We start from the raw sequence: 15,381 nt of genomic DNA on the forward strand, positions 1-15,381 counted from the left end.
AGCATAATAAACGTCCGTGAACCCACCACCCAGTTTCAGCAATGTTGCAGATCTGTTTTCAAGCGCCCACCAGATTTTTCCCCAGAATATTTTAAAGAAAATTCCAGACATCATATGATTTTACTTACCCATTTTTAAAAAAATAACCAGTCCATATTCATATTCCTCTGTTTCCTGACGTTTGTTTTGAGTCAGGATTCTAACAAGTTTCACACCTTGCGATTGATGTGGTATGTCATCTTAAGTCTCTTAATTTATGAGTTCGCCTGTTTTCGTTTATGCCATTTATTTGTTGACAAAATCAGATTATTTGTCATGTGGAATCTTCCACATTCTGAATTTGATGACTACATCTTTGTGGTGAAGTTTAATATGTGCCTCCTTTTTTTTTATGTGAACTGGTAGTTACATTTAGAGGCTTGGTTAAATTCAGCTTCCATTCTTTGGGTAAGAGTACATCATAAGTTGCACAGTGTATTTTTCATTGTATTACATTAGCAGATTGTGTTGTCCCACTTTTAGTGATGTTAAGATTGATCAGTGAGTTCCAGGTTGATCAGTGGGTTCCAGATTGATTAGTGGGTTATGCCTCAGCTTTTCACCTAATGGTTTTAGCAACCATTGATGATCACTGTTCATAACCATTATTTTATTAGGGGTGGAAAATGGGTGATTTTTTTCTAATTATATCATTCCATCTGCATTTATTCGCCAGAATGTTTCTATAATGAAAATTTCTTTAGTTACTGTGAAATACAGTTGGTACAGGAAAGACAGGATAATTGCTTAATTCTTTACATTTATTATTTTTCAGACTTCGATGTTGTTTCCATAGCAACTCTGCGAAGGGGACTAGTTGGTTTTTTTTGCAGTACGCGGGCCTCTCACTGTTATGGCCTCTCCCCTTGCGGAGCACAGGCTCCGGACGCGCAGGCTCAGCGGCCATGGCTCACGGGCCCAGCCGCTCCCCGGCATGTGGGATCTTCCTGGACCAGGGCACGAACCCGTGTCCCCTGCATCGGCAGGCGGACTCAACCACTGCGCCACCAGGGAAGACCTCATTGCATTATATATTTTTAATATTCACATTATCCCATTTTTAGCCAGTGAGAACCCCTTCAGATTGGTTCTTCTGTCCTTTGACATGACTCAGTTATTTTGATAGCTTGTTGGCTATTTCCCAAGCTCATCTTACATATTTAAGGTTATAGGACTTTAAATTAATTTCTTTAATTTTTGTATTGACCTCTGTTTCTTCAATATTTAAAATCTTAGGGTTTTGGGGGGGGGTTGTTTTTGGACCGCACCGTGCTGCATTCGGGATCTTAGTTCCCCGACCAGGAATCGAGCCCATGCCCTCTACAGAGGAAGCGCGGACTCTTAACTGGTGTACCACCAGCGAGGTCCCTAAAATCTTAGTTTTTAATGACATTTACACAATTTTAAAAATTTTCTCTCTTTCTCTTCTGCCAGACAATTAGAACTATGTAACTTTTACAATAAAGAACCAAAGTTAAGAAAGCACTCAAACAACAGAAACTCTACTGTTTTAGGGAACCCAATCTCACTCTCTCTTTTTTTTTTTTCCTTATAGCAGGTTCACCAAATTCTTGTGGGGTGCCTCTTTTAACATAAAAAGATAGGTGGCAAATGTTTGTACAAAAATGTCATTTATAAAAGGTCAGATAGCCCTGAAGGCAGAGGGCTTTTATTGCCATTATCCACAGCAACAGTGTGGAAAGTAGCCCTTGTCTAGCACAGTGTTGTACACTGAGCAGGTACTCAGTGACTATTTTTTTTTCATCCTAGATTTGGGTGACATTAAGAGTAGGGTCTCTATAGGCTAGGATCTTAAACGAATAGTGTTTCTAGAGGTCTTCGTATTGTTAAGAAAAGGAATGACCCATGTTTACTTCTTAGAAATTTGCTTTTGCTCCTGTTCAAGAGGGAGTCACATTCTCCAAGCAATGCTGATTGAGTTCTGCCATTCTCAGATGAAAATATGAATATGAAAATGGGTTCTGTCATTACAGGGGGAACATTTGGTGCTGATGCTTCTTCAGTACCAATGAGAAACTAACTTGATTTACATTTTTTTCCAGATGATGGACATAAGAAAGCTCGAAATGCTTATCTTAACAATTCCAATTATGAAGAAGGAGATGAATATTTTGATAAAAATTTGGCACTCTTTGAGGTAATATTTGGGAGAAAACTAGGGCAGAGATTTCAGGAACAGAAATTTCAAGATCGCTGTTTTCCACCCCATTTAGTTTTAAAACAGTACAGGTTGGATAATTTAATAACTAACTGTTAAAATACAGTACTTACTATAGCTTGTCATTGTAGTTGATTTAATCTATATAACCTAATTATTGCTAATTAATGAATAACCATTGAGTCAAATTTCTATGAAATAAAGAGGAATGTTGACATCACAGGCATGTGGATAACCTTGCTGTCTAATTTAACTAGTATTTAAATCTCTGTGTTGTAATAATCTACTAAGTACAAAATTTTTCGACTCTGTGTTTGGGATGAATGTCATTTACCTTAGAACTACTAACCAAAAATAAAGGTGGGAAGCAGGCTGCTGGATTAAGAGGACCTGAATGTCTCATCCGACTAAGGTAGCGTGGACTCTGAGGGGATCTGTGTCCTGGTTGTTGAAAGGAGCCTGGTTTAGTCCAGCACTGCATTGTCTTACTTTGACAGTGATTCAAGTGCCACTTTCCTCAGTGTTCCTATTTTTTAAATGATATTTTCTCTTAACTTTCTTCAAGAAAAGGTCTGAGGTGAATATTTGGTTCAGTCACAAAAGATTTTCATTGACCTGTCCATGCTTGGTGCTATAAATAATAGCTATAAATGTTAGTAGACTGTTAGTAGTACTGTAGTTAAAGATTATGTTATCAGTGTTCTTTATGAGGTTACAGTTGTCTGTAGGGGCCAGTGTGGTTTTGTGTTTTCTGTAAAGTTAAGCTATTAGAAAGAATCATAAAGCTTTTCATTTAAGAATTTTATAAGAATGTGTGTAGCCCTGATTACATATTATAATATGGGGGGAGAATAACGTCTCATTGATAAATTTTCTTAAAATGTTTACCTGTGAAATTTTTTCTTATTTACTTTGTAGTTTTCTGGGAGAGGGATCATTTTGATGCTTATTCCCAGTGTTCTTCAGTATTTCTTTCTTTCTTATTTCTGGCTCTATAGGAAGAAATGGACACCAGACCAAAGGTGTCTTCTCTCCTCAGCCGCTTGGCCAATTACACTAACCTGACGCAAGGAGCAAAGGAACATGAAGAGGCAGAGAACATCACTGAAGGGAAAAAGAAGCCCACCAAGGTGAGGCCTTGGAATAACAAGGACAAATAAAAAGAGCCCCATATACAAGAAAGGAGGAAATGTCCAGGGCATCGCTCTGTGCTCAAGAACTACTGAACGCTTGGTATATGCCAGGCACGTGAGGGAGTGAGCTGTGTAATTAGCAGCTGGGAGACAGGCATTCCGGGGAGAGGGAATAGCACTTCAAAAGAAAAGTGTCTACACCCATCTACTGATGCCATCTTTCTGTTGTGAAGCTGTTGGGTTTTTCAAAGACCAAATATCAGTTTTTCTCAACATGAAAATATGGAAGAATATTACAAGTAAGCTTTCTGGTTGTTCAGGAGTAAAACGACCCTCAGATGTATTTTATCAACTACGTTTACCAACTACTATGAAAGATTTATGCCAAATTCTGAAGGAATTCCATCAAATCATTATCCTTTTTTTTTTTTTTTAAAGAAAAAGCTATTGGCCTGAAGAACAGAAATTTTTAAGTTGTTGGGGATGCACTTAAAAGTTTATTTGTGATCAGATGCTTATGTAAAAATATGTGGAGAGCTATGTAAAGTTAAAATGTATATCTCTAGGAATAATAAAAAGTATGGTGATAAACATTTATTAAGATGGAGATTTTATATGTGCCTATTTAAAAATGCTGCATAAACATATCATCTCTGCTTTGCAATTAAAATGATAGGGTACAAGTTTTTATATAAAAGTAAAGGGATGAATCATCTCTTCTAGATGACTACATGATTTTTTTCTTTTGTCAACATCTTTCTTTCCAGACCCCCCAAATGGGTACTTTCATGGGTGTTTACCTCCCATGTCTACAAAATATTTTTGGAGTGATCCTGTTTCTACGCCTTACATGGGTGGTGGGCACAGCTGGAGTTCTGCAGGCCTTTGCAATTGTCCTTATCTGCTGCTGTTGTGTAAGTCCTGAGTTGGCCCCTGAAGATCACCTGGAACATTGCAAGAGCTCAAGAGTATCATGCTTAACCTATTTGGGCATAAAAGAAAGAATACGTACTGGGGAAAGACTCATGATCTCAACAGGGGAGATTATTTTGATACTAAAATCTAAAGGATTTTCAGTTATTTAGTGTCAGTTATTCACTGCTTATATCTGTAATATGATGTACTCAAAATTACAAGGAAAGACTTCTGTAGGAAGTAGAAGATACTGTCCCTGACTTCAAAAAATTCAGAATACAAACCATTTGAACTCGATAACACTAGTGTTGTGACAGAAAGTATGTTAGAAAATGTGATGTGCTACTCCAGTGTGGTACCAATAAACAAAGCTGGTTGTTGTTTGCGGGTAAGAGGTATTCGTTTTGTTTTGCAGTCTCATCCGTTATCCCTTCCCCAGAAATTGGGGTGTTCTTTCCAGTTCTTCTTTCCATTATACTGAGAACGTTCTGGTCTTCCTTTAATTTAAACTCCTCTTATCTGTGTATCCCAGCCACATCTCTCAATTTTATTGTAAGTTGATAGATTATTATAAAAATTTTTATTTTATTATTAAGCCGTCTACAGACCTCTTTTATTACTATCACCATTATACACTCCCTGTGCTCAACTGAGTGCCATGTAACGCAGGGTAAGAGGACATAGTCCATATCATTAATAACTTAATGGTACCACCATTTTTTCCCCCCGTTTCTTAGTCTTGAAACTTCAAGGCCGTATTTGGCTCCTTGATTGCCTCTCATATCTCATCAGCTATCAAAGCCAGTCAGGTCTCCCTCTGAAATCTCTTTTGTTCAACGCTGTCTTTATATTCCCACTTCTACCACTGCAGTCCTTACCTCTCACTGAACTACCACAATAGCCTACTAACAAGTCACTCTGCCTCCATCTACTTCCTATCTTCAATCCATTCTGTACTCTGCTGCTATCAGGTAATGTTTTTAAAATACAGTTCTCATGATCTCAGAAGTCTTCAGTGGTTCCCCTTCTTACTGAATATTATTCTTGTTATTGTAGCCAGTCTTTAGTCAGTTTCCAATCTGTTTACCAAGTTTTTAACTAGGAGACCAGGGTGAGATCAGTGGTTCTCAATAGCACCTAACCTACTGATTACGATGTAGGAGCGTTTTAACAGAGTCCTCAAGTCACCAGTAGTGTGACTAGTGTAGCGTGTTGAAGCACATCTCATTTGCATACCATTTGGTATGACAGGCAACTCCCTCCATAAAAGTAGGTAGAATTAAATATTTGATAAGTGCTCTGAGGTCCACAGATGGGAAAGTAGTACAGAAATGTCGTCTTTATACAGTAACAGTCTTCTCCTTTCTCTTTCTTTACAGACAATGTTGACTGCTATCTCCATGAGTGCCATTGCCACTAATGGAGTGGTGCCAGGTCAGTAGCTAAGGCTGGATTTCAGGGATTGTCATTGATTACTGTATATTTCTACTATAAAGCCAGAGGTGCAAACTTCCAAGGCACAGAATACTATTTAGTTAGTGGCCACAGGCACTAACACTATTTGACTTTAGAATACCTTCTTTTAAAACTCTCTGTATGTTTTAAGCTAGAATCCGTAATTTCTACTGCATTCTTAGCTTCTTTTACTTAGAATATATATTTTATTCATCTATCTCATGCCTGTAGTAAATATCCTCTGATATTTTTCTAAGTAATACTGACAAATTGTGCTGATTTATGTGTAACATTAGATGTGCAGTATGCAGGTTTCGTTTTTTACTCCCTACCAGGAAATCTACTTTTTATCATATTCAGGGTTTTCAAAAAGCCTGAAACATTTATCCTTTTATGCGACTTGTTTACATTCCTGTTACTTACATACTTTTTTTTTTATCCTGTTCACCTTCTGTTTTGCCTTTTAGCTGGGGGCTCATACTTTATGATTTCCCGAGCACTGGGCCCAGAGTTTGGTGGGGCTGTTGGCCTCTGCTTTTATCTTGGTACCACATTTGCAGCAGCCATGTATATCCTTGGTGCCATTGAAATTTTTCTGGTGAGTAATGACTTAATTGTGGTCTAAAGTATAGAAAAGATATAGATTTGGATTTATTTTGCCATTGGATATCAAAGCTTCTGAGAAATCAGCTACAGGAATCAATCAAGTGATTGACTGCTAACCTGTTATTGACCTTGTACTGTGAATGAGTAAGAAAGGTTGAGGTTATCTTTTGCCTTGCCTACTCCTTCCCCTCCACCAAATCACCAGCACCCTGCCACCTCAACCAAAAAGTTAAAGTCTCAGAGGCAAGACTTTGGCTAGTGGGGGAAAAGTAAAAGAAAGTTTATCTCTTTTGATGTCTTTATCCCAATGAAACAAAATGTTTTTCATTTATTTATTCACTAGGATATATTTCTTACTATTTAAAGTAACGATAGCAGAAGTAGGACTCAAGATAATCATTACAATTATTTTGTATAACACTTTAAATAAATTATTAACACATTCCTTGTTTTTCCATTTGGGAGTGTAAGTATTCAGAATGGCACATAGACTTTATTTTATTTATTTATTTATTTTAAAATTTTTGGCTGCATTGGCTCTTCGTTGCAGTGCACGGGCTTCTTATTGCGGTGGCTTCTCTTGTTGTGGAACACAGGCTCTAGGCACGCAGGCTTCAGTAGTTGTGCCACGTGAGCTCAGTAGTTGTGGCTCCTGGGCTCTAGAGCGCAGGCTCAGTAGTTGTGCACGGGCTTAGTTACTCCGCAGCATTTGGGATCTTCCTGGACCAGGGCTTGAACTCATGTCCCCTGCATTAGCAGGCGGATTCTTAACCACTGCACCACCAGGGAAGCCCTGGCATGTAGACTTTAAAAAAAATCCATGATATCTCATTTCTGTAGGCATTTTAGATCGAGATATGAATTAGGCTATGTCTCCAGTCATTTTCTGTCTCAGTTTTGCTTTCCTTCGTGAAAGTAAATGCAAACTATAACAGCCCTTTTATTTGATTATTTTGAAATGACCTTATTTTCTGCTTCTTTTGCCTAACAGGTATATATTGTCCCCCAAGCTGCCATCTTTCATAGTGACGATGCACTCAAGGAGTCAGCAGCCATGCTAAATAACATGCGTGTCTATGGCACAGCCTTCTTGGTCCTCATGGTATTGGTGGTATTCATCGGTGTACGCTATGTGAACAAGTTTGCCTCGCTCTTTCTGGCCTGTGTCATTGTGTCCATCTTGGCCATCTATGCTGGAGCCATCAAGTCTTCTTTTGCCCCTCCACACTTCCCGTACGTGTCTCTCTGACTAACCATCATTATTTGGTAGTCATTAACAGTACCTGGTGATGTGATCATTTCAAGTCAGAATCTCACAGTTTCTCTGAGATTTCCCTCTTGGATAAGCCCAGTTAGCATCTGTGCGGGAAGCCTCCCAGCAAATTGTGTCGTGTTGATCCTCTTCCTTGTGTCCCAAGTATACAACTGGAAGCCACGGCAGTCATTTGGATATAGATAGTGGGTTTTCAAAACCTCCTGATAATGATTATGCATATTTGAACTATTCATAAAGGCCTTTTCAAACAGCGTAGTTTTGCCAGCAACCTTTATAAAGTATTTAAAGGTTAGATTCCTTTTATTGATGAAGAATCAAGAGATCAAGGAAACCTAGATTCCTACCTAAATATAATTAAATTTTTTTGTTCTGCTGTTAGTACAGTAATGAACTTTCTAGTCATAAAATAAAGGGAAATAAATGTCACATCTTTTGCATATATATCTTTATATATATATATTATATTACATACCATAAGTAGTACAGGTACCTTAAGGTATATTTTTTCAATTAGCAATAATCGCGCCTCAGATAAACCTCATTGGCTACGATACTGCCACTGCGCAAAGCTAAGGTATACTTTTTGAAGTAGAAATGGATTTGTACAGCTGCGTGACTCACAGGCTCACCTGTTTTCCATTTGACTAGTGGCATAGGGACTAGACGGCACTGAGTGTTTGTCACCTTATTACAGTGACTGTCTTTGAAGAGTCATCCTGATCACTCAGGGATCAAACTCATCAGTCTTATGTTGATTTAACCTGATTACAGAAAAATAGATTTTTGAAGATGAAAAAACAGGTCCATAGAAGTTAAATGACCTGCCCCAAAGTTAATAATTGTCAGAGCAAGAAAATGGATCCTGTGATTTCCTGATTCCCAGTTCAGTGTTTCTTCTGCTATGCTAAATGATGTCAGTAATAGATTCCATCATAAATTTTCAGTCTGCTTGTCTAGGGGCTGCCAAGCAACTGGAGACCCACTTGAAGGCTACATTCTGCCTGTATCTTAACTTGGGAAATTCCATTTTGCCTCAAGTTCTCCTTTGATGCTTTTCCTCTTTTATGGTGGGCAAAAGTTCATGATGTGTGGTATTTTCATTAAAATATTTCAGCAGAACAAGCCAAAAAACCTAGAGGAATGCATGAAACAGTACTGGGAAATGTTGAGAGTTGTTGAAGCTAAGTAATGGGTACATGGCTTATTGCATATGTATGCTATCATTTTGCAGATTTGAAAAGCTTTTTTCCTCCTGAGAGGTATTTTTAACTGTGGGTGTATTATTCCTTTATTCATATTTATATCTCTGGGTGAATGAAAAAAAATAAAATCAGCAGTTTGTATTTGTATTATCCTTAACTACCCTCACCCCTACTGGGTCTGGGCTTAAGTTCAAAAAGTTTTTTATTAGGCCATAGACGGATGGCCTAATTCTAGCCAAGCTGTCTTCCTTGAAACAGAAGACAGAAGCTCTGACCTTTAGCATAACATTTTCAAGGGAGTTGTTATGAACATAAGGCTTTTTCTTAGGCCAAAGAGAAAGGGGTGGATTTGTGTGTGTGTGTGTGTATGTGTGTGTGTGTGTGTGTGTGTGTGTGTGTGTGTGTGTGTATGGAAGAAGAACAAACGGACTCTAAGATTCTTTTAAGACCTAACAATTGGTTGATAACCTAAAAATTCTGGAAGATGACTCAGAACAGCATCTTCAGACAGTTCTCCTATTTGAATTCTGTCACTACTGCCTACCACCTGTATGACCTCGGGCAGACTCCTTTTTCTCCCTAAACTTCAGTTCCTCCATCCACAATGTAGAAATACTAGTACATATTTTGTGAGGTCGCTGTAAGGATTACACTGGCAGAAAACGTAAGACACCATTCACAGAGCTAGTCATTATTAGTTCTTTAACCATCTATGACAGTAAAAACTCTTAGAGATGAGATTTTTTTTTCTTGAGCATACCTATATACTAACCTGTTTCTAACCTATTTTCTTTTTTAAAATACTTTTTTCCCCTTGCTTCATCTTTCTTCTCCCTGTTTGTTTTCATTTAGGGTCTGCATGCTGGGCAACCGCACCCTTTCATCAAGGCACATTGATATTTGCTCGAAGACTAAGGAAATTAACAACATGACAGTACCGTCAAAGTTATGGGGCTTCTTCTGTAATTCAAGTCAGTTTTTCAATGCCACCTGTGATGAATACTTTGTTCACAATAATGTCACTTCAATCCAGGGCATCCCTGGATTGGCTAGCGGTGTCATTACAGGTGAGTTGGGAGGATTGGGGACACATTTTTAAAATTTTTCTCTGAGGAGGGCTTTGCCATCTTGTTGAGCCTTTATTTTTATTTTTTGGTCATGCCACGCGGCTTGTGGGATCTTAGTTCCCCAACCAGGCATCGAACCCACATCCCCTGCGTTGGAAGCACGGAGACTTAACCACTGGACCTCCAGGGAAGTCCCTAGACTTTGCCATCTTAGACTCATCTATTGTCCATCAATACTGCCACGGTGCCACTTCCCTTCTTAAGTTCAGCACACAGCTCTTAATTCAACATCTTTCTGCTTTTCTGTTTGTGATTTTATCCTTTTTCAGGACTCCCTTGCAGTGTTGTCTGCTAAAATGTACTGCTCTTGAATGCAGAGCTGAGCAAATGACTTTTTAACTTAAGATAATAAAGTATTCTCTGTGTTATTATAAAATTGCCAATGTTTTTCCACAGTGACAGCTAGAATTATTTTAATGTCATCACATCCACATGTATGTTTTCCTAACTCATCTAAACTTCTGAAATTCTCCATAAGTGACTCCTATTTTAACTGTTTGGCCCACAAATTTCTTTGCACGTAAGCAAGTTTACACTAAGGTGTTCAAAATAGCATTGATGCCTAATTTTTTTTTAAAAAAATAGGTTTTATAAGGCATTCAGCTTTAGTTCGCTTAACTTTTACTAATTTGCATTGGTAAACTTAGCTGCATTTGTACGTACCAAAGTATTTTGTCAAATTACATTTGAACCAGATGAGAAAAGGCATTAGGTTTTTATTTATGTGTGCTTTGTTATATGATATATATGTGCATATATCTGTGCTCATGTAGAAGCAAACATACCCTTAAAAGCTATATAAATGATGAATCTGACTTAGAATGTTGTTGGCTAGAACATTATCTAATTATGTCCTTTCCATAGTGCTGCTGCTTATATACCCTTTTTTCCCACTGCAGAGAATCTTTGGAGTAATTATATACCAAAGGGAGAGATTATTGAAAAGCCCTCAGCCAAATCTTCTGATGTCTTAGGCAGCTTAAACCATGAGTATGTCCTTGTTGACATTACCACCTCTTTCACTCTTCTGGTGGGGATCTTCTTTCCATCTGTCACAGGTAAGCAGATGGGCTGTTGCCTATTTTACAAACAATCAGACCCAGGGAGTGATTTTTCTTACACAAAACTATATTCTCAGGATTCCCAGATTTGCCTGTAGTCTTTGATAGCAATGTGAATATCAAAAGTGTCCAGGAACTGAAGAAGTTAACTTGTTCTTTTTTCCTTTTCTAAAGGTATCATGGCTGGATCAAACAGATCTGGAGATCTGAAAGACGCTCAAAAGTCTATTCCCATTGGCACTATCCTCGCCATCCTGACTACCTCCTTTGTTTGTATCCTTTTGATGGATCCAGTCTGAGTCTTAGTCATAGGAACAGCCATAGAACAAGGGTGATCAGTATTTTTATCCTGGTAATAAAGATATCTGCTTTTTACCACCTCACTTCACATCAGATAATCTACCCACCTCATCTCTAAAACTCAAGAAAGAATTTATGAGATAAGTGAATTTAGCCACTCATTTTACTGATAGAAGAAGTTTCCTGAGTGTTTGTGTTCATATTAGAAGGTGAACATCAGTTTCCTTGACTCTCAATATCATAGATTTAAGCAATGTTGTCCTTTTTGGTGCATGTATTGAAGGTGTTGTTCTCAGAGACAAGTGAGTAGTTGATTTCTTTGTAACAATCGTGTGTCTATCTTCCATTATGTCTGATCATCCCAAACAGCCCCAAGACAGTTATAAACTCAAAACCCACCTGAGATATATATCACAACTAACAATTAGAAAATACATGTATATAGGTCCCCAAAAGGGAGCTGTATAATAAGGGCCAGTATGTTGTTGTATAAGATGCAGTGGATATAGGACTTCATAAAGCAGTGAATTTGTCTGAATAATGAGGACTTTTATGTACAGTAAAGAGAGCTGTTGGAAAACTAACAGTAAAGGAGGGCAAATAATAAAAAATAAAAATTAAAAAATTGTTTCTAGCATCTCCTCTATGAGACATAAGTGTGTCTGATTGGCATTCTAAATAAAATCTTGAAACTTACTTTCTTCATTTTCTTCATGAAGGCTGCTGAGTGTTTTTCCTTTCATCTGTGAATACAAAAAAAAAGAGAAATGTTTTGCAAGAGATTTCTAGAAAACTCTTCCTCTAAAACCTGCTATATCTCTTCCCTTTTTCCCCATCTTAAGGAGTTAATAGCCTTACCATTCATCCCTTTCTCAAAACAGAAACCTAGGTGTCATCCTAGACTTCTTCCATCAATTCCCTCATCCAGTTGGTTTCTAAGCCCTATAAATTTCACCCTTCATTCTTTCTAGATCTCATCCTTTCCACTTTCTTTATCCCCATCACTCTGTACAGGCCTTCAGGATCTTTTGCCTAGATTATTGTAATACTCTCCCTTTCAGTTTTACTACCTTCTAATCTTTCTTCTACACTGTCACCAGAATGATTTTTCTAAAACACAAAATTTGATCATAGAACCTTCCTGCTCAGAGCCTGCCAAAGCCCCTTAATGCTCATTACTTTGGTCTTGCCCTCTCTACCTCTTTCTGATCTCATCTCCCACCGTTCCCTCAAAAAACCCCTAAGCTCCAGCCATAACACAGAGTTAAATATTGTTGTTTCAACTCTCCATCCAGCCACATATTTGTGGGAGCAATGTTATTTGCTTAGGATGGGTTACTCCCACCTGGCAGACTTATATTCATCCTCTAAGACTAGACTAAGTGTCCTTTATCCTGTGAAGCTTTCCCAGACTCACGCAATAGATAACCGCTCCTCCCTTTGTTCAGCCACTCTACTGAACATATTGTATTATTGCACTTAAAATACTGTATTGCAGCTACTTGATTTCATATTTCTGTCCCCTATACTAGATTGAATTCTTTGAGGACAAGAACTCTAATAGATGCTATATAAATATTGTTAACAAAAATAAATAAGTAACACAGTTTATTATTTCTATATGATTGTGATTGAAAATGGGTTTATAGAGCTTTGGTAAATTATAATATAAAAATTATAGAAAGTGTAAATTAGAATACCACTTCAGAAAACTGTTGGACATTATCTCCTAAAGTTGAACATATGCATACCTGATGAACCAGCAATTCCACTGCTAGGTATATCCAACACAAATGCATACATGTGTGCATTAAGAAGTGTGCACAAGGATTCTTTCAGTGGAATTGTTCTTACGAGGCAAAATCTGGAAATAGTCCAAATGTCCATCCGTAGTAGAATGAATAAATTATGTATTCATGTGATGGAAAACTATACAGCAGTGAAAATTAATGAACCACAGCTATGTACCAAAAGAAAAATTTCACAATGTTGAATCAAAGAAACCAAACACAAAAGATATATACTGTTTCATTTATTTAAAGTCTAAAAACAGGTAAAACTATATAGCATTAAAAATTAGGAGAGTGGGGAGGGAGAAAGAGCTGGTGAGTGGGCATAAGAGAGGATCTTGGGTGCTGGCAGTGTGTTCTGTTTCTTGACTGGATGTTTTACGTGGATGTTTGCTTTGTGAAAATTTATTGAAATATGCATTTAGTTTTTGTACATTTCTTTTGTGTGTGTGATACATTGTAAAAAATCATTAAAACCATAAATAATTAAACAATGAGACACCATGTTTTACCCATCAAGTTAGCAGTGACTTAAAATTTTAATACTCAGAGCTGGTGTGAAATAGGTATGTGCCATAAGACATGAACCTTCATCTACTTCCAGTGGGAATAAATCCAGTATACCCTTTCTGGAAGGCACTTTGGTAGTGCTTTGAAATATTTAACGATGTTGATCCCTTTTGTTGCAGTTATTCCCTCTTAGGAATCTACCATAAGGAAAAAAAATTTGAAATGTGAATGTGGACATGTGCATAAAGATGTCAATCACAGTATTTTCTATAGTAGAAAATCAACACTAGAGGAATGGATAATGTAAATTATGATAATGTAAAGAAACGTGTAAAAATGTTTATTCATGAGTTTTTCATGACATAGGAAATTGCTTATAAGTTTTAAAAAGAGTACAGAAGTATAGGTGCAGTATGGTCTCATCTATGTTTTTAAAAACAGTAAACACTAAAATATGCAAGGTATGCAAAATGTTAGCAGTTACGTTATGATTATGGGTTTCCTCCCTGCTTTTTTTGTATTTTTCTATACTTCTACAGTTTTTCTGCAGGGTAGATATTTTGATAATTTGAGGGGGAAAGCTTTAATTAAAGCTTAGCTTATTTTCTGGCCCTACAGGTTATTTTTTTTTCTTAATATAGGCTACTAGTGCCTTTTGATCAGATCTACCTACCTTTACATTTGTTATTATTCATGTCTACCTCAATTTTGATTCTTTAAAAATTATAAATAGAAAACATTGGGGGAATGTCAGTCTAGTTTTTTCGTCTAAAGTTATTTCCAGGTCAAATTTCCTCACTCTGATTTCTCTCCCAGGTTTGGGGATGCTGTGAAAGGTAATCTCGTGGTGGGTACCTTATCTTGGCCGTCCCCGTGGGTGATTGTTATTGGCTCCTTCTTCTCCACGTGTGGGGCTGGACTTCAGAGTCTCACAGGTGCACCGAGGCTGCTACAGGCTATAGCCAAGGATAACATCATACCCTTTCTGAGGGTGAGTGACCCTGTCCTATGCCCTCTTCCTGTTTTCCCAGGTTTTACAAGAAACAGTGTGATCTTCATAAGGCTTAGGAATTACTGGATCATATAATATGAAGACGTGGGTTTTTAGCACAAGACCCTCTAAATCTCTAGTATGAGTTTACATGTGAGTGGGGTAAAGGCATTTAAAAGCTACCACAGTTGTAATATTATTATTTTTTAGAGCTGTGAAACCATAGCATAGAGGAATCAGGGAGCATTGACTCAAACCCTCCCCACACTCCTGTGTCTGATATTTCCCTTCTATGTACAGGTGTTTGGTCACAGCAAAGCCAATGGGGAACCTACCTGGGCTTTACTTCTAACTGCTGTCATTGCAGAGCTGGGAATCCTTATTGCCTCCCTGGATCTTGTGGCCCCAATTCTTTCCATGTAAGAGCCAGTTATTCTTTCACTTACTCTTGCTTATGTGATGTATAATACATGTTGATTTCCATCAGGCATGTGACAGTAGTGATAACAGAGAGAACCAAGTATAGGTGTAACTTCACCTAAATAATAAATATTCCTGAGACTTTTCATGTAAGGCTAACTTCATAAGTTGTCATGGTTTCTTTCTACCTGCATAACTTCAAAAGTTCTTTGCCTTCATTTCTGATTCGTTATCAACTGATTGTAGCTTTTACTACTAGTCATTCAACTTATTGACTTATTGATGACTTACTACCTCCCTGGCACTGGGCAGTATGCTGAGAATAAGCATAAGGTGGCTGAGACACAACCTCAGAGAATTGGTGGTAGATAGATAAA

General features: G+C 37.6%; 1 protein-coding gene and 1 non-coding gene across 6 annotated transcripts in view; one reads left to right on the top strand and one right to left on the bottom strand.

Annotated features, from left to right (window-relative positions):
• The window catches only part of SLC12A6 (solute carrier family 12 member 6), an 85,135-nt gene that overhangs the window by 58,127 nt on the left and 11,627 nt on the right, over positions 1-15,381 (top strand). For 3 of the 5 annotated variants that reach the window (XM_065870835.1, XM_065870836.1, XM_065870837.1), the window contains 12 exons: positions 2,103-2,197; positions 3,217-3,348; positions 4,119-4,265; positions 5,646-5,700; positions 6,189-6,319; positions 7,319-7,560; positions 9,658-9,872; positions 10,832-10,990; positions 11,168-11,266; positions 11,538-11,595; positions 14,410-14,584; positions 14,885-15,003. In XM_065870835.1, coding sequence (XP_065726907.1) covers positions 2,103-2,197; positions 3,217-3,348; positions 4,119-4,265; positions 5,646-5,700; positions 6,189-6,319; positions 7,319-7,560; positions 9,658-9,872; positions 10,832-10,990; positions 11,168-11,266; positions 11,538-11,595; positions 14,410-14,584; positions 14,885-15,003 — 1,627 coding nt within the window. Of the gene's footprint in view, positions 1-2,102; positions 2,198-3,216; positions 3,349-4,118; positions 4,266-5,645; positions 5,701-6,188; positions 6,320-7,318; positions 7,561-9,657; positions 9,873-10,831; positions 10,991-11,167; positions 11,267-11,537; positions 11,596-14,409; positions 14,585-14,884; positions 15,004-15,381 lie in introns of those variants that run through there. The other 2 variants (XM_065870838.1, XM_065870839.1) reach the window with 1 other exon arrangement.
• LOC136119595 (U4 spliceosomal RNA) lies at positions 8,041-8,174 on the bottom strand. The gene has a single exon (XR_010655576.1). It is a non-coding gene; the product is annotated as a U4 spliceosomal RNA (small nuclear RNA).

Source organism: Phocoena phocoena, chromosome 2 (genome assembly GCF_963924675.1).
Source record: "Phocoena phocoena chromosome 2, mPhoPho1.1, whole genome shotgun sequence".
NCBI lineage: Eukaryota > Metazoa > Chordata > Mammalia > Artiodactyla > Phocoenidae > Phocoena > Phocoena phocoena.